Genomic DNA, 27489 nt, shown 5'->3' with positions numbered 1-27489 from the left:
GACTCGAACCTCCGATGGGGACAGCCGCGCGAACCGTTTGTGAGAAGGGCATGCCATGCGTCGTATAAGGAGAAACCTCTACCAGCACGTGTCCCAATTGGACCGTGGCCTAAAACTAACAACGGCACAGACAGCAGTGTGATGGCCACATGCCCTCCATACCCACATCAGTGACGCCTATTGATTGAGGATGACACGACGGCCGGTCGGAACCGTTGGGAGTTCTGAACCCTGTTCGGATGGTGTTGAGATCGAGGCCTATCGTGCCTCTGGTTTCTCGTATGGCAATCTGATGCTCATATTGGTCGGGATCCTGTGATTGTCATACGAATGTAGAAATGGTGAGCCCAGCAGAGCCAGTCCGGAGCTCGTGGTCTAGTGGCTAGTGTTGCTTCCTCTGAATCATGGGGTCCCCGGTTCGATTCCCGGCTAGTTTGGGGATTTTCTCTGCCTGGGAACTGAGTGTGTGCGTTGTTATGATCATCATCACCAATCGTGAAAGTGACTAGAGTGGACTGTGTAAAAAATTGGACTGTGTAAAAACTGGAATTTTCTACGGGCGCTGATGACCGCGCAGTTGAGCACCCGACAAACCAAACATCATCAGCAGCAGCAGAGCCGTGCTCGAGGACATGAAGGATCTCTTCCACGTGACTAGCACCTGAGAGGACAGATATAGTGTTTGCAGGACGCTCTGTGGAGCACCATTGGCAGTCAGCAAGGCGACCATTGTAGTAGCTTCCCTTGACGCAGCAGCAGAGAGAGGCGCTTTCACAGTCGTGCACCCAATGGCACCACGTCTTTTTTTTTTTTTTTTCAAAATGAGGCCCTCTGCTCCGTACAGCATCACCAAGAACATATCCGTGTATGGAGGCTCCGAGGAGGACGAACAATTCCAGATTGTATTCGTCAAACTCATACAGGCCTAGGACACGGAGTGACGATATGGAGTGTCTTTGGCTACATACGTAATTACCTGTTGTTCGCATAGGATAGTTAGTAATTTGGACAGAAGAAGTCTGATCTTTGACATTTTAAGATCTCTGTAAAGTTATTTTTCAAGAAGGTAATACAAGATCCCATGATCCCATGTTGCACATGCCGCCACGATCCAACACGATAAAGGTGTTCAAGTGTTGCCCTGGTCAAGACGTTTCTCAGTCTTCTCATTGAAGACATTTGGTTATGGGTTTAGGGGAAACTGGCATGCAAACACTCGCCAACCACTATGACTGACGAACTCTGCGTAGATCTGAAACAGGATGGAATCAAGGCTTAGTCTGCCGCAATGCCCAGCCAGGCTAAAGTCGTTGTTGCCGCCGGAGATGCCAGCTGTGTGTATTTATCCCGAAATCACTTGCAACTTTAATCTAGCGTTCTTCCCACTTTATTGTATACGTAAATATCGGTTTATTGATATTCTTAGCGATATGACAAATTCGTATTGTATACGTAAATATCGTTTTATACGTAAATATCGTTTTATTGATATTCTTAGCGATATGAGAAATTCGTCATCAGTGTACACTTACATTTTAATGGAGAAATGACGAATAAATATTAACGTAAAATACTCAGAACCTGGTGGTCTCGTATGCCAGTCCACACAGTTCTAGATAAGTGACCACTTTGACGCACATCCCATGACGCACTGGAGAAATATTCATGAAACGTAATGCGATGTCTCGTTACCAGTCTTGATGTGTAGTTCTTGTCATCATCACGAATTCGTTCACCTGAACTATTTGTCTGTCTAAATGTTAGATCGCATTCGGGGAAGAAAGGCGTCAATTACCGTTCCAAACAAACATTGTCAAGGAAACCTGGTTTTTTTTAACGAAGAAAACTTATATGAGCCCTGTATTCCAAACGGATCATAAAAATGGAAGTACATTTGTATGTATGTATACCCCTCATATCTTCCTAAACCACTGGACCGATTTAAATCAAAGTCGGTACGCGTATAATTTACTCTTCACTTAAAACTTCCGGGCTAAAAGGCCGTGGTCGATGTATAAAACTCTCCCCTGACGATTCGTCTCCGACTGCGGGAGATATCCTCCAAGATAAATCGGCGAACTGCTTATCTCGGAGGATGTCTTACGCAGTCGGAGACGAAACGTCAGGGGAAGGTTTTATACATCGACCAAGGACTATTAGCCCGGAAGTTTTAAGTGAAGACAATACCGGCCGTGAAAGCCTACATTGTATGATCATATAATTTACTGTTTGGAAAGAATCTCTGTCGGAGTGAGAGCCACCCATCTATCAAACGGGTGTGTGTGTGGGGGGGGGGGGGTGAAAAAGCAGTGTAGCGCACCTCGTGACAATACCATGCCCTAGTCCAGTGTTTGAGAATAACGACACTTGGAGACTTGCCAAAAACCTTACTCAAAATTTCAAACTTCTAAATAACTTTTTCTCGCTGATGAAAATGGTTCAAATGGCTCTGAGTACTATGGGACTTAACATCTGATGTCATCAGTCCGCTAGAACTTAGAGCTGCCTAAACCTAACTAACCTAAAAACATCACACACATCCATGCCCGAGGCAGGGTTCGAACCTGCGACCGTAGCAGCAGCGAGGTTCCGGACTGAAGCGCCTAGAACCGCACGGCCACTTCGGCCGGTTCGCTGATGACCCCCCACAAAATGAAGAATGGAAAAAATGTTGTCGCTTACTACATTTACACTGTTCATGCAGTAAAACAGCCACATTAAGGAAGAAGTTTTAATTTATTACTTCTTTAATACTACTTGTATTCGTACACATTTTGCAGACAGTATCCACATATACTGCTGAATGTCTCACCAGCTGTCTCACCAGCTGGGGCCAGTTGCACAAATGACTGTGTGGACGATGTGGCCTATTCTACACCTTATTTTAGATCTATGTGACGATGCTGTGCTGAGTATATTTATATGTTTTGACGATGCCATTACAGTCTTATCAGTTTAGGACATGGTGTAGAAAAGATCTGAGGATGGTCATTACTGACTGAAACCGGTCATCGTCAAAAGCATTGATATTGAGATCAAAGACTGGAATAAAGAACATTTGAGTGCTGAATGTGGACCAGCTGGAGTGGCCGAGCGGTTCTAGGCGCTACAGTCTGGAACCGCGCGACCGCTACGGTCGCAGGTTCGAATCCTGCCTCGGGCATGGATGTGTGTGGTGTCCTTAGGTTAGTTAGGTTTAAGTAGTTCTAAGTTCTAGGGGACTGATGACCTCAGAAGTTAAGTCCCATAGTGCTCAGAGGCATTTGAACCATTTTGCTGAATGTGCCTACAATAATATATCGTAGTACGACACGTGATTGAGGAGCTATGAAGTCATAAACACTGAGATGCGTGAGAAAGTGCCGCATCATGCATGGCGGAGGAGGAGATTGAAAAGAGAGGGGAGGAGGAGACTGAAAAGAGAGGGGAAGTAGGAGATGGAATTAGAGAGGGGAGGAGGAGGAAGACAGGGTGGGGAGGAGCAGATGGACAGAGGGGAGGAGGGTGGAAAAGAATAACAGAGAGAGGCATAGGAAGGAATAGACGGAGAGAGGGGCAGGAGGAGATGGAGTCGGAGTGGTAGAGATGGACAGAGATAGGACGAAGGAGGAGATGGACTAATAGAACAATGGAATAAATATACAGGGTGATTCAAAAAGAATACCACAACTTTAGGCAACTACAAAAGGCAGAGCTAAGCACTATCAGTCGGCGAATTAAGGGAGCTATAAAGTTTCATTTAGTTGTACATTTGTTCGATTGAAGCGCTGTTGACTAGGCGTCAGCGTCAGTTGATGCTAAGATGGCGACCGCTCAACAGAAAGCTTTTTGTGTTATTGAGTACGGCAGAAGTGAATCGACGACAGTTGTTCAGCGTGCATTTCGAACGAAGTATGGTGTTAAACCTCCTGATAGGTGGTGTATTAAACGTTGGTATAAACAGTTTACAGAGAATGGGTGTTTGTGCAAAGGGAAAAGTTCTGGACGGCCGAGAACGAGTGATGAAAATGTAGCACGCATCCAGCAAGCAGTAACTGGACTACAGTATCTGGAGATGTTAGAGAATTGGCTGTTCCCTCAGCTCGAACAAGAAGCTCAACAATTCATATTTCAGCAGGATGGAGCGCCACCACATTGGCACTTATCTGTCCGTAACTACCTGAACGTCAACTACCCGAGGCGATGGATCGGCCGCCAGGCAGCCCGTGACAGAGCACTTCATCACTGGCCTCCAAGAAGCCCTGATCTTACCCCCTGCGATTTTTTCTTATGGGGGTATGTTAAGGATATGGTGTTTCGGCCACCTCTCCCAGCCACCATTGATGATTTGAAACGAGAAATAACAGCAGCTATCCAAACTGTTACGCCTGATATGCTACAGAGAGTGTGGAACGAGTTGGAGTATCGGGTTGATATTGCTCGAGTGTCTGGAGGGGGCCATATTGAACATCTCTGAACTTGTTTTTGAGTGAAAAAAAAAACTTTTTAAATACTCTTTGTAATGATGTATAACAGAAGGTTATATTATGTTTCTTTCATTAAATACACATTTTTAAAGTTGTGGTATTCTTTTTGAATCACCCTGTATATTCGGTCAGCGCAGGGTAATCAATTAGTAATCAGGTAAAGTTGCGTTCATTTCCATGTGTAAAATTTTCCTCCAACTCCATTATGTGGTCGTTGTGTGACACAGTGCCCCTTGCGATGTTGCAGCCATGGTGAGGCAGCTGGAGCAGCTGCGCAAGGAGCGCCAGAAGAAAGCAGCAGCGGCGGCGGCGGCAGCGGCGGCGAGCCCGCAGGCGCTGGGCGGCGGCAGGGACCGCGGCGGGGGCGGTGGGGGCGGCGTGGGCGGCTGCGCCGACGACCCGGGCTGCTGCCACAACAGCGGCGCGCTGCAGCCGGGCCTGCACTACGAGTGCGTCGCGCTGCACGTCTCCCCGGACCTCGGCGAGCGGATCGTGCTCTCCGGCGAGCGCGCCGTCCTCGACGAGGTGCGTACGCCTGCTCTCCGTCACCAGCTCAGCGGACCGCACTGTCGACAGTTTCTCATTTTAGTTTCGAGCAGTGTGCTCATCACGTCCTATATAAAAGTTAGAGGCGAAACACATCGGCGAAGTAACTTTTTCTTCACACATTATACGTGTGTGAAAGGGCTTAACTAATTACGAAATCGATTTCTAAAATTTATTGCCTTCATAGGTGTCTCAGTGACGCACATTAACTGGACATTAACGTGGGTTCTGTCCACCTTTGGCCTGTATGACGATGGCTTAAACTTTCCTAGGGACACTTTCAGAGAGATGTCTGGAATTCTGTTCAAGAATGGCAGAAAAAACACCAGAGAAGGTAGTGATGTCTGGCACTGGGGTCTGGAGCGAAGTAGACTTTCTAATTTATTCCAATGTTGTTCCATTGGGCTGAAGTCGGAACTATGGGCAGGGCGATCCATTTCAGAAATGCTGTCGTCCACAAACCATTGCCTCGCAGATGCTGCTTTATGACAGGTTGCCTTGCCATGTTGCTGCAAATAATCATCGTCTTCGAACTATTCCTCTAGGCGTTCACAATACTGTAAAACGTGTTCATTTCCTTCCGTATTAAGTGTTCTCTTAAATGCAGTAAGGGGACCACATCCTAATCACGAAGATCACCCCCATAGTGGAACCCCACCTTCTTCCTACTTCACTGTAGCACTACATGTGATGGCAGGTAACATTCTTCAGACATTGGCCAAACCAAAACTCTTCTGGTAAATTGCCAGAAGGTATAGCGCGACTCTTCAAATCACTAATTTCTAGTCATTCACTGTTCAGTGGCCTCTTTCATAAGACCACTCGAAGTGTGGCTTAAAGCTGACAACAGAAATGTATGGTGTATGACGAGCTGCTTGACCATTGTAACCTGTTCCTGATAACTCTATTCGCTCAGTTATAGTGTTAGTTGTATTGCTGATAGCACCACAGTGCTCTACAATCCGTGCATTTGTGTACATGAGGTCTGCCTGGTCATGATTGTTCCTTCGCGTTTCCACTTCGATGACCCATCACCATCAATCGACTTGGGCAGGTCTAGAATGGTTTCAATGTCCCCGACGGATCTGTTACTCAGGTGTCATCGAACGGCGAGTCCCCGTGCGATCTCATTATCTCATTGAGCTCTCCTGACCGACCCATTTGCTGCTTCTCTGCCGACAACACAATAGTCCCTGCTTCCTTTTGGACTTGCTAGTCCGCCCCTCCTGACATCTAATCATCAACTGCGTACTACATAAGGGCGTCCAGACACCCGCCCGGATAGTCGTTCGTATTAAAGTGCTGCTTCCGGGACGGGGAGCTGCCGGCCTTGTATACACTCCGCCCGGCTGATAAACGACGAAAGTCGGTGTGCTGGTCAGCCTAGTTGTGCTTTTTAGGCTGTTTCCTGCATCTCACTGGGTGAATATCGGGCTAGTACCCAAGTCTTGCCTCAGTGACACGATTCACGAACATTTCTAAGAGCTTTCGCTCGCTATCCCATGGATAACAGCATACGCAAAACAGTTGGGATACAAGTGTTTATTCTGGGAGGTAGCTGGGTTTCGACAGGAATGGCATCCGGTCACCCGTTAAACTAACCACGCTCAATCTGTTAAAAACCACAATGAACCTACACAGATGCGGGACAACGAGTTCAATCCATACGAAGTGGTCCAGCATTGGTTGCTTGACTACCTGAGGAAAATCTGATATTTGCTGGTTGAATTACCTAGTTTAGAGGACTCAAAAATAATTTTTAAAAAATTTTGTTGTTTATGATTCAGAAATGGCAGCAATTTTTGTTTCGGGATACAAGCGATATAGCCCGACTCGTCACTCCAAATCACTAATTTCCAGTCATTCACTGTTCAGTGGCCTCTTTCATCCAGCTAGGTGATAATGGCTTTAATTTGTAGACCAGAGTGTCCTGAACTAAATGCTGTGTATCTGAAAGGTCTAGAGCAACTCACTACTGCGTAGTTAATAAAACTGCGTAGGCTTGAAATATATATATGTCTTTAATTTGCAGACCAGAGAGTCCTGAACTAAATGCTGTGTATCTGAAAGATCTACAGCAATCCACTACTGTGTAGTTAATGAAACTGTATAGGCTTGATATATACAGGGTGTCCCAGCTATCTTGTCCACCCAAAATATCTCTGGAACAATAACAGCTATTGGAAAACGACTTTCACCGGTATCAATGTAGGGCTGGGGCCCATGAATGTACATATTTGGAAACATTTTAAAACGAAATCATATGTGTTTTTTAACACCAACTTATGTTTTTTTTTAAATGGACCCCCTATATTTTTTCTTCAGCAATCCATAGCATGACAAAGCACATACACAATGGCGTTGATTGCATCGCAATATTCCCATTACATCCCGAGATATTGAGACGCGAAGTTGACGCTTGAAACACCCGACATGCGCTGCTAGCGCACGTCCTGAGGCTTAGGCGTGAACCCCATGCTGCCCGTAATCGCGATGTGATTGACATGTGTAATCAACCTCCATACTTATCGAGGTCCGAAACAACGGTAAAACTTTTAGTCCACTTGCTCGTTTCACTAAAACCATCAACATGAATTTTACTATCACGAGTGAATGATTAACTGTCACTTGCGCTAGATCTACAGTAAAGTAAAGTTTTAACGTTGAGCGGCATTACCTTTTTAGTAACGGATTAACGATAAACGAAGTTAACTTTGTGACTAACGTTGCGGTACACAGATATGTTACAGAACCGCATCACCCATAGCCTATGGGATAAATACCTGCTGGAATGTACGACGTTAATGCAGGATGGCAGCAGACCGTATTATTCGTTTCGGATCTCTTGATAAGTATGGAAGTGTGATTACACATCTCGCAATGTCCCGTGTACTCATCTGTGGGTTCATTGCAACAGCAGCTAACACACCAACTGCACCCGCTTCTCCTGTGACGGGTCTGTTACGGACCCGTTTGCGTGCTACGACCATACCTGTTGCATACAGTTGGCGGTAGATGTTTTGCAATGTGCGGCACGTTGGATGCTCTCTGTCCGGGTACCGTTCTGCATACACCCTGCAGGCTTCAGCTGCATTTCGTCGACACTCGCCATAGATGAGTATCATCTCCGCCTTTTCAGAGTTCGAATACACCATGGTCACAGTTCCTACAACACTACACTATCACAGACGTCTGGTAACACGGTGTACTACAGTTGGTCTGCGTGCGGAGACGAATGCAGAATAACAATAGCAGCAAGCGCTACATGCGGACACTGCGGCAGCTAGACCAAACCGCAACAGTGCACTACAGCCACACTCGTAAACACGGTCGTCATCGTAAACATGTCCCTGCAGATGCTGCTCGCCGACCGTGGCCCGTGTTTGTTACAACACGCAACTGAACGTCGGAGGTTTCAATTGTCAACTTTAGGTTACAATATCTCCGGATGTAATTAACATTTTACAATGCAACAAACGGCACTGTTATGTATTTGTTTATATGTTCAGATGTTCTAACAAAACTAACGTGGTTCCATTTAAAAAAACGTAGGTTGTGTTAAAAAACATACTTCCGTGCATTTTTCAAATGGCTCTGAGCACTATGGGACTCAACTGCTGTGGTCATTAGTCCCCTAGAACTTAGAACTAGTTAAACCTAACTAACCTAAGGACATCACAAACATCCATGCCCGAGGCAGGATTCGAACCTGCGACCGTAGCGGTCTCGCGGTTCCAGACTGCAGCGCCTTTAACCGCACGGCCACTTCGGCCGGCGTGCATTTTTGTATGGTTTGTATTAACCAATTATACTAGCCCCTCTCCTCACGTTCGGTCTGTGGAATCGATTCGTCATTATTTGATGTAGTTTACGAAATATATCCAGCGGTAATGTTAGGTGACTCACCCTGTATATATATATATATATATATATATATATATATATATATATATATATATATATATATATATATATGAAAGGTCTAGAGCAACCCACTACTGCATAGTTAACAAAACTGCATAGGCTTGAAATATATATATCAAGACTATGTAGTTTCATTAACTACGCAGTAGTGGGTTGCTCTAGACCTTTCAGGTACACAGCACTTAGTTCAGGACACCCTGGTCTACAAATTAAAGCCATTATCACCTAGTGGGATGTATTCCTTAGTGTATTTCTAATAGGTCGAAGCTATTGGTCGAAAATTAAGAAAACTCAATTTTTTGAACAGTAGTGTTCCACAGAAGGAGTAATTTCTTATACAATGTTTTTTGTGCTGTTAACTATATAGTATTGTTACTTTTTATACAGTATTGTAATGGTGAGAAGCTTACACTTAAAAAGCACACTATTCTTTAAAAAAAATTTCATTTTTTCAGTTTTTGAGCTGCAGTATTTTTGTTGGAGGGCCAGAAAAAAATCTTAAAATTATACACAGACCTTTATGATATGACACTTCGGTGCATATTTCAACTTTGAGAGTCAATTGGAAGCTACGAAAAAATATTACACATATGAGTCAAAAATTCGTTTTTTTCTAACATCTTCCATGTCTGGAGAAAATGAATGATAAGGGCGACCGAATACTCTTGATCAGTTGGTGCCTAAGCCCAGGTGAGTGCGCCTGTATCGCTACAGCCCTGGTGTCTGCCGGTGCCGACAGGTGTTCCCCGAGACGTCGCAGGCGCTGATGGACGCGCGGTCGGGCGCGGCGTGGAACGCGCACGACGCGCGCCACGTCATCCGCTTCCCGCTGAACGGCTACTGCAAGCTGAACTCGGTGCAGGCCATCACGCGGCTGCTGAACCGCGGCTTCAGCGTCGCCGCCAGCACCGGCGGCGGCGTCGAGGGCCAGCAGTTCTCCGAGTACCTCTTCGTCCGGCAGGCGCACCCGCTCTAGGCCCGCGGCCCCTGGTGCCGGCTTCCGCCGTGACCAACTCACAGACTGCTGCAGTGGGGAGCGCACCTCGCCGCCACGCTCTCTCTATCGTGTTCTCTCCACCACTGGAGATGCTCGAATCGCGAGCTCCTTTCGGCGATCAGAGCGTTTTATATTCCAGTTTTAATACTCATTTGACATTCCTTCACACTGTCTGAATTGGCACTAGCGTCAGTGCGAAAACTTGACAAATTCCGTACAATGTGAATACGCAGATAGGTATACAGCAATCCGAGAAAAAGCAACTGAACGATACGATATCATAAGAGGGGCGTTCAATAAGTAATGCAACACATTTTTTCCGCTTTATTCAGGACTCCAATACACCATACTATTCCCTAATCTTTTGGTTACAAAATCCTATTTTTCAACGTAATCTCCGTTCGATGCGACGGCCTAACGCCAGCTTACTGGCACGGCCTGTATGCCCGCATTTTACCACTCTACTGGTTGACATCGCAGCCAACGTCTTGCTGCATCAGGAGCCTCCCCATCATTCAAGTACTCCTTCTCACGGAGTCCATCCGTCACTGAGCCAGACAGCTGGAAGTGGGAATGTACGTGATCCGGGGAGTAGGGTGCGTGAGGAAGAATAATCCAGTGAAGCGTTGTGAGGTCCTCTCGTGTGCGCAGACTTGTGCGAGACCCTGTGCTGTCAAGGAAAAGAATAATCTCCCTTTAATTTACGTCTATGGTCACAAAACTTTTTGTTCACAGATTACCGGTTTCGGTCTATAATGACCATCTTCAGATCTGTGTTTTATAAAAACAATGCCCTAATGTACTTCGTTAGGACATTGTTTTTATAAAACAGAGATCTGAAGATGAACTTTATAGACAGAAACCGGTCTATACCTACCTAATGTTCTTTATTAGGACATTGTTTTTATAAAACACGTATCTGAAGATGGTCATTATAGACCGAAACCGGTAATCTGTGAACAAAACGTCTGTGGCCATAGAGGTAAATTAAAGGAAATTTATCCTATATACGGTTCACTGTTTTATTCGTGACAATGTCGCAGCTTGTGAAAGGATAAACTCATTTGCATTTTTGTGGCGACAAACACGCTGAAGTCATTTCTTCAACTTCTTGAGCGTAGCACAATACACTTCGAAGTTGATCATTGCACCACGATGGAGGACACCAAACAGAATAACCCCTTCATAGTCACAGAAGAGCGTCGCCATGACTTTACTGTCTGAGGGTGCAGCTTTGAACTTTTTCTTCGGAGGATAGGTGGTGGCGTCATTCCATGGATTGCCGTTTTGTATCCGGTTCAAAGTGATGAACCCATGTTTCATCGCCTGTGACGATATTAGACAAAAAAAACTGTCAACATCAGCCTCGTAACGCGCAAGTAATTCCGCACAGATGGCCTTCGTTGCTCTTTATGGTACTCTGTTAGGCGGAGAGCGACCCAGCGGGTACACACCTTTTAGTGTCCCAACTGGTGGAAGAGTCAGTCCAGTTGAGCAGCGAGGTGTTTGATTGTGATCCGTCGATCACCTCGGATGACGGTGTCCGCACGTTCCAACATGTCAAAAGTGACAGCTATATGCAGCCGGCCCGTACGCGGCAGATTCGACAGATTTACGTGACCCTGTTGCTATGATGACAGACGCCTCGCCCAGCGATTCTCCATGCATTTGTTACTAAATTTTATACATGGCTGCACGTTCAGAGACCGTTCCTAGGTTACAATTGCAAGAAATAAGCCCTCGGTCACTATTTTTAGACTTAATTAACCCGGTTTCGACACTCCTAGGAGTGCCTTCATCAAAACTGAAAATGATTAAAGTGGCCTATAACACAGTCACAGAGTTATAGAAGAAGACATTTTTATATAAAGAGTGTAAGTACTAATTAACAGTAAAAGACATCTGCAGTACTTACAGATCACATATAAAGTAATTAACACGTCAAAACAGCTTTAGTCACAAAATATTTAAGATAAAATAAATGAAGGCGAGCCACTATGGGCTGCTCATACCTGCACGGCCACAGGATGCAACGAACTGCCACGTCCCCGTAGACACCCTGCAAGCGCCTATGAATATCTGCGATGCTGTGGTTTTCCTCTAAACGAATCTCAATGACAGCTCTCTGCTTGGAACGCACCTCAGTTAAAGACACTATTTTGAAGGATTCGTACAGTACCGCCACCTTTCGGAACTTCATGAAACTATAGGAGCTGAAGCGGGAATATTCCACGATGCCCCACAATGTCTTGCTGCATCAACAGAAAAAAAAATGTGGTGCATTACTTATGAACACCCCTCGTACATCACAGACGCACAGCTCCTCTTCTGTGGTGTTCTATGAAGAGGTACTGTTACAAAATATTGTTGCGGATTTGAGACCTAATTCCAGAGTCGGACAGACACAGTTAAGGTTGAACTGAATCAAACGATGCGTAAAGCGTGTGCTGTTTCCGTTAAAACAGTCCTGTCAATTACAGCACTTTTACCGCAGTTGCTCCAGTTATGATTCATTCCATTAATGTTAGTGTATCGTTTTTAGCAACGTAATTATTTCTCTAGCAGTAATTCCACGGTTTTTTTATCGTGAAAACTGTTTAAGATAAGAACGAATACTAACGAAACACACCACTGGCACGACCTTCAAGTAGTATTATCAGAACGCCGTAGGCTTTCGAACAAAATTGTCTGAGGACCATTTCCTTACACACTAGGCAAAATATTATTAGCCGGCCACGAGTATTAATGCACTAAATCATCGAAAAGTTTAAAATTACATTCGTAAACCTTTCTCGGAGATCTTTAGTTTGTCACCTTTTAAATCGTCGTTTGTAAATAGATACCATCGATCGCAATTTCCTTAATTTCTTAGTAATGCTTCTCAAGACCTTAATTCTAACACACTTTTTTTGTACATTACACCCCATCATTCTAACACTAAAATAGTTTTCTGTTATTGACTTACATAGGCGTTACGGATCAAACTGACTTCTATCATTAAGTACAAAACTCAATATTCTCGACTCATTTCATAGCAGGAAAGTTTCGTATACGCTACGTTTATCTCCCTGTTGTATAGACGAGTGCTTGTACTACCGCGCAGGAGAGTAAAGACATGTGGACCACGTGGTGATCTCATATTAGAAACTCCTTTCGGGGCTGAGAAGCGAGAAAGGAGAGTTAGGAGTGCGTTGCGGGGCGCTGCGGTTTCCGCCGGCCGTCGCAGAAGGTTCCTGTGCCACGAGGCGGGACCCGAACTGACTGCCCGTCGTTCCCCCTGTCATAATTGTTGTTCTGTGACATAGGGTTATAACAGATCAGTTCACATCTCAAATAATAGATCTTTGTGTAAATGTAGCATATAGAAAATATTGTTTGTTTTTAAAGTATATAACTTCTATCGCAATAAGAAACAATTGTGCCAATCTGTACCGAAACTGTACAATTAAATCTTTGACATAATACTAAACGTGTAACGCTTTTTTTGACTGCAATTCGTATTTCCTTCCTTTAGAATTCAGTATTGAATGTATATGAGAGAACTTTTTTGTGGCATTGTGCCAAACATCTTCCAGTGAAACTGTTACAATCTATTTACTGCAAAATAAAATACTCTTGAAGAAATGATAAAACTGTGCTGACGCTGATAACGTAATTGCAGTCATATCGACGACAGAATACCAGAATACACAAAGAATTTCAGCCGGGATCAGTGCCCAGTATTAAGAACATCCTTAGCAACGGTTGTCTAATAGTCACAAGAATGGTTTCGTCGTCGCAGTCATGTAACATTAAAATGATTTTTATTTTTGGAAACAATAACATTTATGTTTTATGTAAAGGATTACGGCCACTTCACACAGGAGGACAACAGATCTGAAAACATGCACGTGATTAAGTCTCAAAATAAAGAGTATTCCAACATACATACTGCTGTAATAGTTATCTCTATACGTGAGAAACACGGACTTCACAAAACGCTTATACGGCAAATGAACCTTCAACCGTTCTCCAGCAAAAGTTTTACATGTTTGACAAAATGCCTAATTACATAAACACAGAAAATAAATTCGACCTTTTTATATATATACAGAATGGTTCAAAAATGTATCCACTATTTAAAAGTCTCATCTTTGGAAGTGTAATAGTTTGTAGTTCCAGAAATCGCCACACAAGCGTTGTATTGCGATGTTTTGTTTTGTCAGACGACAGTCGGCAGATAGTCAGTGTTTTGTTCTTAGTTGCACCTACACTCCTGGAAATGGAAAAAAGAACACATTGACACCGGTGTGTCAGACCCACCATACTTGCTCCGGACACTGCGAGAGGGCTGTACAAGCAATGATCACACGCACGGCACAGCGGACACACCAGGAACCGCGGTGTGGGGGCCGGCCGAAGTGGCCGTGCGGTTAAAGGCGCTGCAGTCTGGAACCGCAAGACCGCTACGGTCGCAGGTTCGAATCCTGCCTCGGGCATGGATGTTTGTGATGTCCTTAGGTTAGTTAGGTTTAACTAGTTCTAAGTTCTAGGGGACTAATGACCTCAGCAGTTGAGTCCCATAGTGCTCAGAGCCATTTGAACCATTTTTTTTTTGAACCGCGGTGTTGGCCGTCGAATGGCGCTAGCTGCGCAGCATTTGTGCACCGCCGCCGTCAGTGTCAGCCAGTTTGCCGTGGCATACGGAGCTCCATCGCAGTCTTTAACACTGGTAGCATGCCGCGACAGCGTGGACGTGAACCGTATGTGCAGTTGACGGACTTTGAGCGAGGGCGTATAGTGGGCATGCGGGAGGCCGGGTGGACGTACCGCCGAATTGCTCAACACGTGGGGCGTGAGGTCTCCACAGTACATCGATGTTGTCGCCAGTGGTCGGCGGAAGGTGCACGTGCCCGTCGACCTGGGACCGGACCGCAGCGACGCACGGATGCACGCCAAGACCGTAGGATCCTACGCACTGCCGTAGGGGACCGCACCGCCACTTCCCAGCAAATTAGGGACACTGTTGCTCCTGGGGTATCGGCGAGGACCATTCGCAACCGTCTCCATGAAGCTGGGCTACGGTCCCGCACACCGTTAGGCCGTCTTCCGCTCACGCCCCAGCATCGTGCAGCCCGCCTCCAGTGGTGTCGCGACAGGCGTGAATGGCGGGACGAATGGAGACGTGTCGTCTTCAGCGATGAGAGTCGCTTCTGCCTTGGTGCCAATGATGGTCGTATGCGTGTTTGGCGCCGTGCAGGTGAGCGCCACAATCAGGACTGCATACGACCGAGGCACACAGGGCCAACACCCGGCATCATGGTGTGGGGAGCGATCTCCTACACTGGCCGTACACCACTGGTGATCGTCGAGGGGACACTGAATAGTGCACGGTACATCCAAACCGTCATCGAACCCATCGTTCTACCATTCCTAGACCGGCAAGGGAACTTGCTGTTCCAACAGGACAATGCACGTCCGCATGTATCCCGTGCCACCCAACGTGCTCTAGAAGGTGTAAGTCAACTACCCTGGCCAGCAAGATCTCCGGATCTGTCCCCATTGAGCATGTTTGGGACTGGATGAAGCGTCGTCTCACGCGGTCTGCACGTCCAGCACGAACGCTGGTCCAACTGAGGCGCCAGGTGGAAATGGCATGGCAAGCCGTTCCACAGGACTACATCCAGCATCTCTACGATCGTCTCCATGGGAGAATAGCAGCCTGCATTGCTGCGAAAGGTGCATATACACTGTACTAGTGCCGACATTGTGCATGCTCTGTTGCCTGTGTCTATGTGCCTGTGGTTCTGTCAATGTGATCATGTGATGTATCTGACCCCAGGAATGTGTCAATAAAGTTTCCCCTTCCTGGGACAATGAATTCACGGTGTTCTTATTTCAATTTCCAGGAGTGTAGTTACTCGAGTAAACACGGCTAGCGCAAGGCTTACATTCGGTGAAAGGAAGTCAGTTTTGAAGTGGTATTTTAAGTACGAAAACATTAATGAGATTCAACGGCGATGGCGAAATGAGTATCAAACAGAGCCACCGACACGTTCGTCACATTCAAGACAAATTTGAAGCCGAAGGCTGTGTTATAAATGTACACATACAGCGATCTAGACGACCTATAACAGTAACAAGTCCAGCTAACTCCCGTCGCTCAAGTGTTCCGCGAATTTTGAAGACAGAAATGTGGAAGTGGTACATCCCACGATTGCTACACGCAGTGAACGAGGACGACCCAAATCGTAGAATGGAGTACTACGAGTGATTTACTAACATGGTGCCCAACGACGAAGAGTATGCAGAGATGATTGTGTGGTTTGATGAGGCACAGTTCAAACTCAATGGTACAGAAAATGGGCACAATTGCATCTACTGGGCCGTCGAAAATCCGAAAGTCCATGTAGACAAAGCCATGAATTTGCCAGGAGTAAATGTTTGGTGTGGGTTGTCTTACCGGGGCTTGATTGGGCCATCCTTCTTTGACGGCACAGTTACCGGTGAGGTGTACCTTCAGAAGCTTAAGACATTCATTTTACCTGCCATCCGAGACTTTTATGGGGACGGAAGAGTTTACTTTCAACAATATAGTGCCCCAGCCCACTACCAAAATCGTGTTAGGCCGTATCTCGACGAAAATCAACCAGTAAGATGGATAGGCCGTAGCGGTGCTGTGGAGTATCCACCACGTTCCGCAGACCTAACTCCTCTGGACTTTTACCTGTGGGGAACACTAAAGGACGTCGTTTATCGACAAAAGCCACGCATATTGGATGAACTTCGAGAATCCATCGTACATTCATGTGCAAATATCCAACTGAACACATTGCAGTCAGCCGTTCGTGCTGCAGTTCGGTGACGTCGTCTGTGTGTGGATGTTAATGGCGACCATTTCGAACACCTAGAGTGATATCTTTAAGTTACACTTTCACCTAAAATGAGACAACTTCGTCAATTAGTTTGCAAGTTATGGACTTTTGAACAGTGGGTACACTTTTTTGGACCCCTCTGTATATTGGTCACGTATGAGGGTACATAAAAGTTAAAATGTAATCAGAGACGTTATTGATGCTGCTTTGGTGTACTGGTGATGCGATTGGTGCATGAAGTAATAATTTTCATGATGTAAGTGGAGTGTTATGGAGGTGGAACAACACTTCGGCGCGGTGCTGGTGTATTTTAGAGGGACATTGTAGTTCGGGCGGTGCCGTTGCTTGACCCAAAGCACCTGGTTACGCCAGAAAGCAGCACAGCTGATGACTAATGAGCTGAAAATGTTGGCTATGAGTAGTATCTGCGTGACAATGCTAAAAAAAAAACAAAATTTATTGTTGCCGTCACCAATATATATAATATAATTGGAGTTGTCCTTTTGGGAACCGTGATTTCGGACACCCATTCAATACATTTTTGCTGCGTACGAATTAACCACGTGACGGTATTTCGTATGTCGAATGGCTATTTAGGCCTTCGATATAGCGTTCCTGACAGTTCATACTTTGAAAAATCTGGTGACGATTGTAGGTAGCGGGCAATGACGTTCTGGAATATAAATCTAATGTTGTTCTTGGTTACAAACCAGTTTATAGTAATCCCTACTATTCGAGAAACTATTACATACCTGCTGCCTCACAAATAAATGATACTTTTGAATGTAAAAATGCGCTCTCATTTCACCACCATACGTTCTGTAGTTGAAAGTCCTCGATCTATCTTGCTCAAAAAACTTATAAACCCCAACTTCATAAGCAGATTCCCACCATCACCATACACAGAATCGTATAGTTAAGATGCATATACACTTATAAGCTTACAAGTAGACCCACTACTATCCTACCCTCAAGTGGTTAAGCTATGTTGATTGCACATTTTATAAGGTTTTTAGCAAATAAAAATCACATAATTCAGTGAAATAAATTATTTTATTTGTCTTCCTTTTAAAATCCTCACAGACTAGTTTAAAACAGTTAATTCACTTTTATATTTGGTTTATTACATCAGAAGTGCTCTTAAGTGGCTCCTAGGCGGTCAATATTACTGCATAATAATACTGTACAATATGACTGAGGTTCTCCATACACCGCTGAATATATTAATAATGTGATGTGGAATGTTGACGATAAAGACACTGCTACTATGATTATTGCTCTACTTTGTTACAAGCAGAAAAAAAGTGGATGGAAAAGTGGGTCAAGGAGCGTCAAAAATCTCTCATGAGAAATCTTGTTCAGAGAATTGAAGTTGAACGAAAATTATGATAACTATAACATTTTGTGTGTTGATGGTCCAACATTAGATACATTACTTGAATTGTTGTCAACATACATAGCCGTTGCCATACTTGGCCTCCCTGCCCCTCTTGGAATCTGGAGTATGGTGGTTTTATCCATTACAGAATTCTTATACACTTCCAAAAGTGATTTCCCATGATTCTGCTATACCTCTCGCGTAGCCAAATGTAGACTGCGTGGCTGATCGCAGCGAGGCAATACGGGTTTAGCAATTGCTGTGTAACCGTTTGTTTGTTGTTTTAAGTAAGGTATTGAAATAACGTACGTGTAACAAGTATTGAGCGGATAAGCATCGTTCCCTGGGATATAATGTTTTTTGTGTCACTCGTAAAACTTAGTTTTTGAAGCATGATAAGTCTCAAAACTGACCAACTCACTTTTATCAAAAATAGAAATTTTAGAGTCTGGTACCCACTATTTCTTAAATTCCTGCAGATGCTTAGATCTCCATAATCAAGAAACAAAGAACAGCAGTGAGAGATGTAATTCCACCAAGTCAGCCTTAATCTATTATGCTACAATACCTTTCCTCTGGCAATTCTTTCGAAGACTTTAAACTTACAATTGTAAACAGACACAAATATCTATATATACTTTTATCCATAATTCTGCGTTTCTTTTAAACAACGTTCTTCGTGGACTTTCCCCGTATTTTCTGAGCAATAAATCGTCGATTCATTCATTTCTGTTTTTGTCCTCATCTGCCCCAACACCCCACAATGCCGGTAATTATTTATGCATTTCGATGCACTCTTATCATCACACTATTTCGTCTTGTGTTGAACTCATTTCCAACACCATAACAACAACGAACAGTGAACACAACTACATTAACAATCCGTAGCGTTCGAGAGACTGGCAAGGGTATTGTCAGTACTGCCCACAGATAGCACAATGTTTCCGGACAGTGCAAAATATTTCTTTAGTTTTTGATATTCTCAATATTATTGGGCAACCTCTCAGCCTCACCTCTAGACGTTTAATATTATTGCGCTTCAGGGAAAATTGCGCAGTATTACTGACAGTCTAGGACGCGCTTTATTGTAACTGAAACAGGTTTCCAACACACTGCACACGACAGGTGGACATTTAACGCGAGTGTCAACATGGCTGCATGCAATGAATAGCTCTCCCATCTCTTCCTCCAGTGAAATTTTACGAAGTCTAGCACTGTCAAAAGCTTCCACAGTCATTTGCCGATCTGATGCAAGTTTAATATTAGTTGCATCGTTTGTTGTAATTATTGCGTCTACGTTGTGACAAATATTATCTACAATATCTTTACTACCACAAGAATCACATGTAAAGACATCAAAAACCACACAGTATGTCCAACTCACAGATTGTACATTTCTTCCCAACCTTTCAGTACACCACTACAATGGAAACACACAGTTTGATTTTTATTGCCATTATCAAAGAATCCAGTTGCACTTAGTTTTTCCGGGCGTTGGTTAATAGCTAACGACCAGTCGCTGAAGGATGCTAGCGTCACCTTACATATTCTGTATTTAGGGTGAACTAAACCAGTGTCTCGCGCATCATGCGATGTACTGCTCAGTGGTATTGAGTCAGGAGATGAGTGAAGATGTATTTCCATTCTTTACAAACTACAAGTTTCGTACAAAAACAGTTCGAGGCATAACATTTGAATCATCACAGACCTACTCTCAGGGGTTTACCTCTCCAACACCCCAGACATCCGCTGTGCTAGAGATACTTGCTTTCAGAGCGTATTAAGACGGTGACACTTCTAATCCTCATTTCTACATGATTGCATTGTGATCTTAACACATCCTTCTAATAAATTAACCAGCATTGAAGAATCATGATTTTAGTGTCGCAACATAGAACTGATGGTCATTATCACCATTTATTCACGAAGTAAATCTTACACATAGTTAGAAAATATGATTTTATCTCCTGTAGAGTGCTATGGTTAAAACATTCGGACTTTACTACACAGTTCTGTATCATCTGTTGGCAAGTGTCTAGAGATGACGGAATAGCATTCCAGAAGCAACTTGTGTACTCCATCAACCAAATAATGATTTGTGGGTGCAGTGAGTTGTATACGATAGGGAATATCCAGGTCCGTTACGCAGCAGTTATAATTCGTTGCCTACGCCCATGTTTCAGAAGCCTTCAGCAATATTACACCAATTTTACAGATACACTTAGAAGGAAGAATCATACAGTGGAATTAATTGTAATTTGCAGCAGAAGCTGTGGGGCTTTAATGTGAGCTCTAGATATTAGAGAGGGATGACAACATGTCTGTACTTTAATAGAGGGAAGTCGATACATTCTAGAGACAAGATGTCAACATGAAACTACAATTGCCCCTACATAGGAGCAATACTGCGAGAGAGCATGGATAACCATTCCAAGCAAATATAAAAATTATGTCGTTATATCATATAAAATGAAGCAGACCGATCTCAAAATTGATGAGCTGCCTGGACTATTGCACCAACTTCATGTAGATGGCTATTACCGTATTGATGGAGGTCTAACGCAATATTTTGCAGGGATTTTTAACAAAATGGAGGTATGTGACTACTTAATGTTAAATTACAACTTCTGTGTGCAAAAAGACTGCTAAGGGTACAGTTATGTTATTGTAAAAAACAATAAGTCAGTTTAACGTGGATGAGTTCCAGTTGCACAACAAAGATATACATATAACATTTATATTCAACGCAAGCCTAGATACGAACAAAGTTATCTTGAACCACATTATCTATTTTATAGTGTGCCCTGGTATTAAGTGTCATAAGCAGCATTTCTTTAAATATGTTCTTCTGTAATCTGTGCCAACTACATCCATTTGATGTAAATTATCAGACAACCTTACAAAAAAGCTGTTATGGTGTTCTGCAATTTGCTACTGCAAAAGTAAGAACACACGAAAGTTGTCTGAGGTACAGGTAAACCTTCCAGACAATCAAGCACGCGCGAAACTCACAAACTATGCTCAGTCTCGCAACAGCTTTGATTGTTTTCCTGTAAACTATATGGAAATTGTTAATAAAAACTTCGACAAAGATGACACAAGTATTATACAGGAGAAACATTTTTTTCAACCCAGGATATTGTTCTCCACATACCATGAAATATAAATATTACCAAATTGGGATTGTGCATACAAACAATGTTACTGCATAGATTCTATGAAAAGCTACCATGTTTTCCGATGAATATTAACCATTCCCTACCAAAGACTCTAACTATAAAACATATATGTAGTTCTACTGTTCTAACTTAATTGTTCAATAGCAGTGGAAAAATACACATGGCTCACATATTGCTACTACTGGGGTAGTAGATGGGAGTATGTAGCTGTAGTGTATCCAGCCTCTCTTCACTAGGTTTCTTACATCTTCTACGTGTTACGCAGTACAACATGGTACTACTGTAACAAATAGCGAACACATAGTTTGCATGATACTTTGAACTTGCGTAGATAACTACGGTTAGATAGTCACCTAATAAAATATACAAGTCTTCCTGACGAAAGAGCACGTTATTAAGCTGCGATCAACAACCATCGAGGTGCAAGGGATTTTCCATACTAAATACCATAGTATGCTCTAGTAGCTAGAAGCAGTTCCTAAGGCTGGGGAATAATTATATTTAACGACCATTTGCTTTTCTAAAGTGAATAGCTTGCATATAAACTTGGTTACGCATAGATTCCATCACTATCTACGATTTAGGACCCCACTTACTGAATTCATGAAGTAGCCTGACTAAAAATGAGGTAAGTGTGAAGCTATGATTTATGAGTACCGTGACCGATACAGCGAGAGAAAGCAATATTAGCGTTAAAAGAAATGACAAAGACTAATCCTATGACTGATACACGTGGAATGGGAAACTGGAAACTTGTGATCCGTAGTGTACCGCTTCCTAGCACAGTTGTATACGCTGCTGCACTGAGGGCCGTTAACAGGTACGATCAGTGCGATCTCTGTGCCTGCACCACAGAAATAATGTTGACCACCCCTACAGCTTCCGTGGAAAGTCTTCCACGGCATTGGAGTGTGAATATGGTACGCATTTTATTTTGTATGTGATGTAGAAGAGGCTGTCAAGCTAGTGGCAGTGCTGACCTGTAGGCTCTCAGTCTGCTGTGGCAATCATTCTTCAGTCAGGTTGTGGCTACAGCCTGACGTATGTGCAGTGATGGACGTTGTGAAAGCATTCCCACCCACATTAAGGCTCTGATCACAAGTTGTGTATCGTTATCCGTAAGTATGGCGTGAATTAAATAATGGTAGTCCATATTGTTTGCTGGCATCTGATTTTCTGTACAGTGCTAGTTAGCGTCGTCCAAGAACGTTCTATGGAGTGTGTATGCAATGTTATTATAAACAGTACAGGGAATCAAAGTGTGGACCAGATAGTGGTGCGCTTTCTACTGAGCCGTCAAAACGCATTGCCAGCAGTCAATGATTCCTTTGTGGAAACTCAGACATAGGAAATGTTTCAGATAGATTTCGGTTTTGTGGTACGTATCACCTTACTTTCTAAGGATGCAATATATCTGTCAGGAAACAATATAGGTGTCATTTTAGTATACATACACCGCTAAATTTTGCTAAGTCGATGTTTTGGAGTGGAGAGTAATGGCATCTGTCCATAGCTTATAGCAATATGCAAAGGCTGATTGCAGATGGTAGGCTGCCTGCAAGGAGGAGGTAGCAGACTGTAACGAATTCCATGCTAGCGGTACAGACAGTGGATGTAAATAAATGTACCATGTTGAGCATACGTGGAAGAAGAAATCCAGTACTGTTCCGTTACACTATTGATGGATACAGTAATTACCATAAAAAACCGATGAGTAAATACCTGGAGCGATTTAAAGTGGAGTATTTGCAGTAGCAAGGCTTAATTGCTCATGTCTCTGATGAAGTGTTAATCTGTCTTTTTCTATATATTCTCGCAATTAAAACTATATTTCTCGAGATATACAGCACGAGCACCCGCAAATTCGTCTTCCTATTTTTGAAATGCAATTTTCCTATCGTCAGCAGTTGTCTTTCTCACTATATGGCAATCGTCTAACAGTATACCCATCCTATAGATGGTGGAATGCACGTGGTACAGATTTTACCGGTTTTCTGCCCTTCTTCCATGCAATCCCATATAACACAGAGAATAGAAATCAGCAACGACTTTCTTATGCATAAATAATGTCTAAGCTTTCTTTTTGCGCTAAAATGAATCAGTGCAATGAAGCATGTCGTTTGCTGAATGGCATGCAGGCCTACGTTGGACAGATTGTCATCCTGTGTCTCACGTCATAGTTCTGTCACTCATAAATTACGGTACAGTACAAAAACAAGCCACATTTCTGAGAACGTTTTGTTCGATGTCATCTGTGAATCACATCTGGTAATGACCCATAACGTGAAACAGTAGTCGAGAAGAGGGCGATCAAAGTGTATTGGCAACAAAACACTGTCTTCACGTTACTCGTCCACGACATGTAAACGCTGTTGTAGAGAATGATCTCATTATTTCGCCTCGTTTTTGTGGATGTAGAGATGTTATTTAGAACATTAAATGTGCTGAGCAATGTGAAAATGGAATGGCACAGTCTCACCTGGACATGATTGCTAGAGAATATTACACTACAACACTTAAAAACGAAACACTTAAAATGGAATGTAAATCCCCTGCTCATGTCTCGGTCTTAGAAGCCATTATTCGCTCGGTAGGCACAGACGTGTTAATGTCAATTAACAGGAGACTAGATACTCTGATCGGACGCTGTGTGCGCAACGTACATTGCACGTCACGAAGAGTATAGCAAATGTCGGCACGTGCACTTCGCAAAATAATTTTGTAATTAGACATGGTTTTCTAGGCTTCGTACATCGTTCTTGCAGTATCAGCGTTCTCTCCAGTAGTCGCCCCGACTGGGTGCGGTTACGGGTGTAGTGCTGGGGTGGGCTTTGCACAGAATGCAGAGGAGACATGCTGCATTTTGCCTGTTTTTAAAGTAAGACATATCGCAGTGGTCGTGGTACAGTGGTCGTGGTACCATCACACAAGTGGGAAATTGGTGAAACATTATATATTAGTGTAATTTAGTGATTTCTTGTGTGTGTGTGTGTGTGTGTGTGTGTGTGTGTGTGTGTGTGTGTGTGTGTGTGTGTGTGCGTGTTTTAACGTAAATACATGTCTGTAGAAACACACTTACTTAGATTTTCTTTAATTTCTCTCTGGTTTTACAGACCTATAACAATATTTTATTTTAGGAATCTTTTCATATATATATCAAGAGCGTATTTCTTTAAATAATGCACTGCGGTAATTACTAAACGTGGGACCATGGAATACTGGTGTAATCTGTAAATATTAAGCGTATATTTGTTCAAACAATGCACTGTGATAATTGTTAAACATGAAACTGTAGGCTATTGGCGTATTTTTTATAGCGTGTTCGTTTAAATAATGCACTGCAGGTGATGAGCTTGAAAAGGAGTTCAAAGTGGGTGTTTGGAATACTGGGAGTAAACCTGGAATTTTTCAGTAAAAATTGTATTGAATTGCCCCAAAACTACAACGAAGTGGCCCAAAACAAAATAGGAGTGGCAAATGGTCATACATTGGTGTGCTCTGCTCCTGATGCTCAGATGCTTTATGGTGATGTTGACTGGTCGACACACACAACACGAATGCCAAGTCCTTCTTATAATGGATACCCAGATGAGTGGTGGGGGTTAAGCCATGGCTGTTTTGGCATGGTGGTGGAGGGAAAATATATGGCAGCCACTTTTGGTCATTAGTAATTCTGCCTGACTGGCCATTTGTACATCACCCAGTTGGCCTAGAGAAGTGGGGAATGGGGTGGGGGAGGTGGCCATCTGTCGTCATAAACTGTGGTCATGAAGATAAGGCTAAAAACATCCGGTAATAACTTAGACTCGCAAAAACATAACATAAGAGCATAGGTGAGCAGTTTCTTTATATCTGGGTCATATATGGGACGTTGAAATGTCCCCTTAGAAAAATTATACATGACTGTGCTTAAACTGACACACAATGTTTTTTTAGCGCAACGCAATCTGACTTTCAATAATCCCTACAAAAGAATGGCCCTGACTAACATTAACCTATACCTTTCACAAATCACTTACCTCACAAAAATCTTCCTTGCTCGAACTACTGCAACACAGCGAGCGCCACTACTGCCAGCTAAATAATAGATTCAAACTACTGAAGGCACTAACTACTGATAGGCACAGTTAGCAAAAGAAAGATTTTGATAGAGAACAAACAATGTATTTACCTTAATATTGTTCAGAAGTCATATTATATATATCAGTTCATGACATCCAATCTTACAAATGTACTGTCTCTGATGGACACACGTCCGGATCATCCGCTTTCAAAAATCCGCCATCTCACTACCCCACATCCACCACTGCTGGCGGCTCACCTCCAACTGCGCAACGCTACGCGCTGTTAACATCTAGCTGCCCGACACTACAATAGCCAACAACAATGCAAACCAGCCACAGACTGCACACAGCACAGACAATGATTTTCATACAGAGCGCTACGTGGCGTTACCAATAAAAAAACCTACACATCCTACTTACATAGCCCCCATGCTCCCCACAAAAAATTTTACAAATTGTTTAGGGCAGTGGCCAATAATGATTTGATAAAATTTTTCATAATTACAATAACAAAGATATCAAATGCACACACGTATTGATACAATGTTGGTCAAAAGCTAAAATTTTCTCACAGTCCATAAAGACAGTCCTGATCATTCATCACAGTAAAATCGCAGTGTTTTTTTTCTCAAAGTCTGAGCAGTAAAAGAGAATGCACACGGAAGTAGTGGATTTCCATGCAGTCTTGAAGAAGTAGCGTTGTCCTTCCAACAGAAAGACAGTGCTGACTCTTGAAATGCAGACAGGTATTGGGCCACAACAGAGCAAACCCACAGCAGAGTCAGTCGAAGTTTTGAAGAATATTGGTAGGTAGGTCATCACAGAGCAGACCCACTGTAGTCCTGGTAGAGATTACGGTATTGGTGGGCCACCAGAGGTGCAGACCCACTGCAGTCCTTGTAGAAATATTGGTATTGATGGTCCATCAAAGATGCAGACCCACTGTAGTTCTTGTAGAGACGGCCAGCAGCCATCTGTTGCGACTGTGCAGGTGCACAATCACCATCAAAGAGTCTTGCAACAATATAGAAACTCCATAAACCACCACTTGTGCACTCACAAAGTTTTTGGAATTGTCCTTAGAACCAGCAATGCTGTTATCCAGTCCCTTGCTGAATTATTAACACACGTGCGAACACTAACAGTCCCTCCTTCTCACATATTGTCCATATACTATGACCAACAGAAACGTGTGCAGTGAAATGTAACTTACAAGTTACTTAATTTGATGAACTGGTGTCAATTACAATTTTATAACATAAGAATACAATAACAAAGGTACAAAATACATCATTAAAGAAAATAACAATACAGATAACATTTGTGGTAATGCAGGCTTTACAAAAGAATCTAAATAACATATACTTCAGTGTTACAGGAATTATGACATAAGTAAATATATAAAATGTCAGAATAACTTTCGAAACATCAACTTCACACGTGAGCATTAAAACAAAACAGAATAAATAATGTCTAAACATCTTTACAAAGAAAATAACATATTATTAATGCAAATTATATTTCGGGATAACAGTATTCCTCATCATAGTGAATGCAGCTGAGTATTAGAAAAATTCTACAACATAAATCTTATTAGCTAAACACATAAAGACAGGGAAGACACAAATATACAAGAGTACACAAACACATAGTGGGATAACACAAGGAAGGACAGGGATTGTTTTACTGCAGTATTTTGCAGACAAAACTTTCTTTACTTCTTGGAGATCTCCCTTCGTTCTTCATTATTTCCCAAAAGTCCTCTCCAAACATGCTATCTGTATTCTGTTCACATCCTCTTTCAAAAATAGTTTCTCTCCACTGTACACTACTTTTTTTGCCAAACCATTTTCTTATAGCTTCTCAATGCATTTCTTCCAATTCATCATCGTTAGTTTCTTATATAGTCTACCCCCTCTTAAGCTAACTTAAATCTACTAAGTTCAGATATATATACCAAGGGACGAGGCAATGCAGCAGCACATAACAAATTAACACAAACAGCAATGTCAAAAAATTCAAATTGGCAAAGCAAGCAGCAGTAAAATAAATTAGCAGAGCAATTGCAATATTACAACTAA

General features: G+C 43.0%; 1 protein-coding gene across 1 annotated transcript in view; it reads left to right on the top strand.

Annotated features, from left to right (window-relative positions):
* Window positions 1–13385, top strand: part of LOC126253398 (BTB/POZ domain-containing protein Tiwaz) — a 195314-nt gene extending 181929 nt beyond the window's left edge. The window contains exons 4-5 of the mRNA XM_049954701.1: window positions 4714–4991; window positions 9676–13385. Coding sequence (XP_049810658.1) covers window positions 4714–4991; window positions 9676–9912 — 515 coding nt within the window. The 3' untranslated portion in view covers window positions 9913–13385. The remainder of the gene's footprint in view (window positions 1–4713; window positions 4992–9675) is intronic.
* Window positions 13386–27489: the final 14104 nt, after the last annotated feature.

The sequence above is a fragment of the Schistocerca nitens genome, chromosome 1 (genome assembly GCF_023898315.1).
Source record: "Schistocerca nitens isolate TAMUIC-IGC-003100 chromosome 1, iqSchNite1.1, whole genome shotgun sequence".
NCBI lineage: Eukaryota > Metazoa > Arthropoda > Insecta > Orthoptera > Acrididae > Schistocerca > Schistocerca nitens.
Note: the sequence above shows the minus strand (reverse complement) of the source record. Positions and strands in the feature narration are given on the sequence as shown.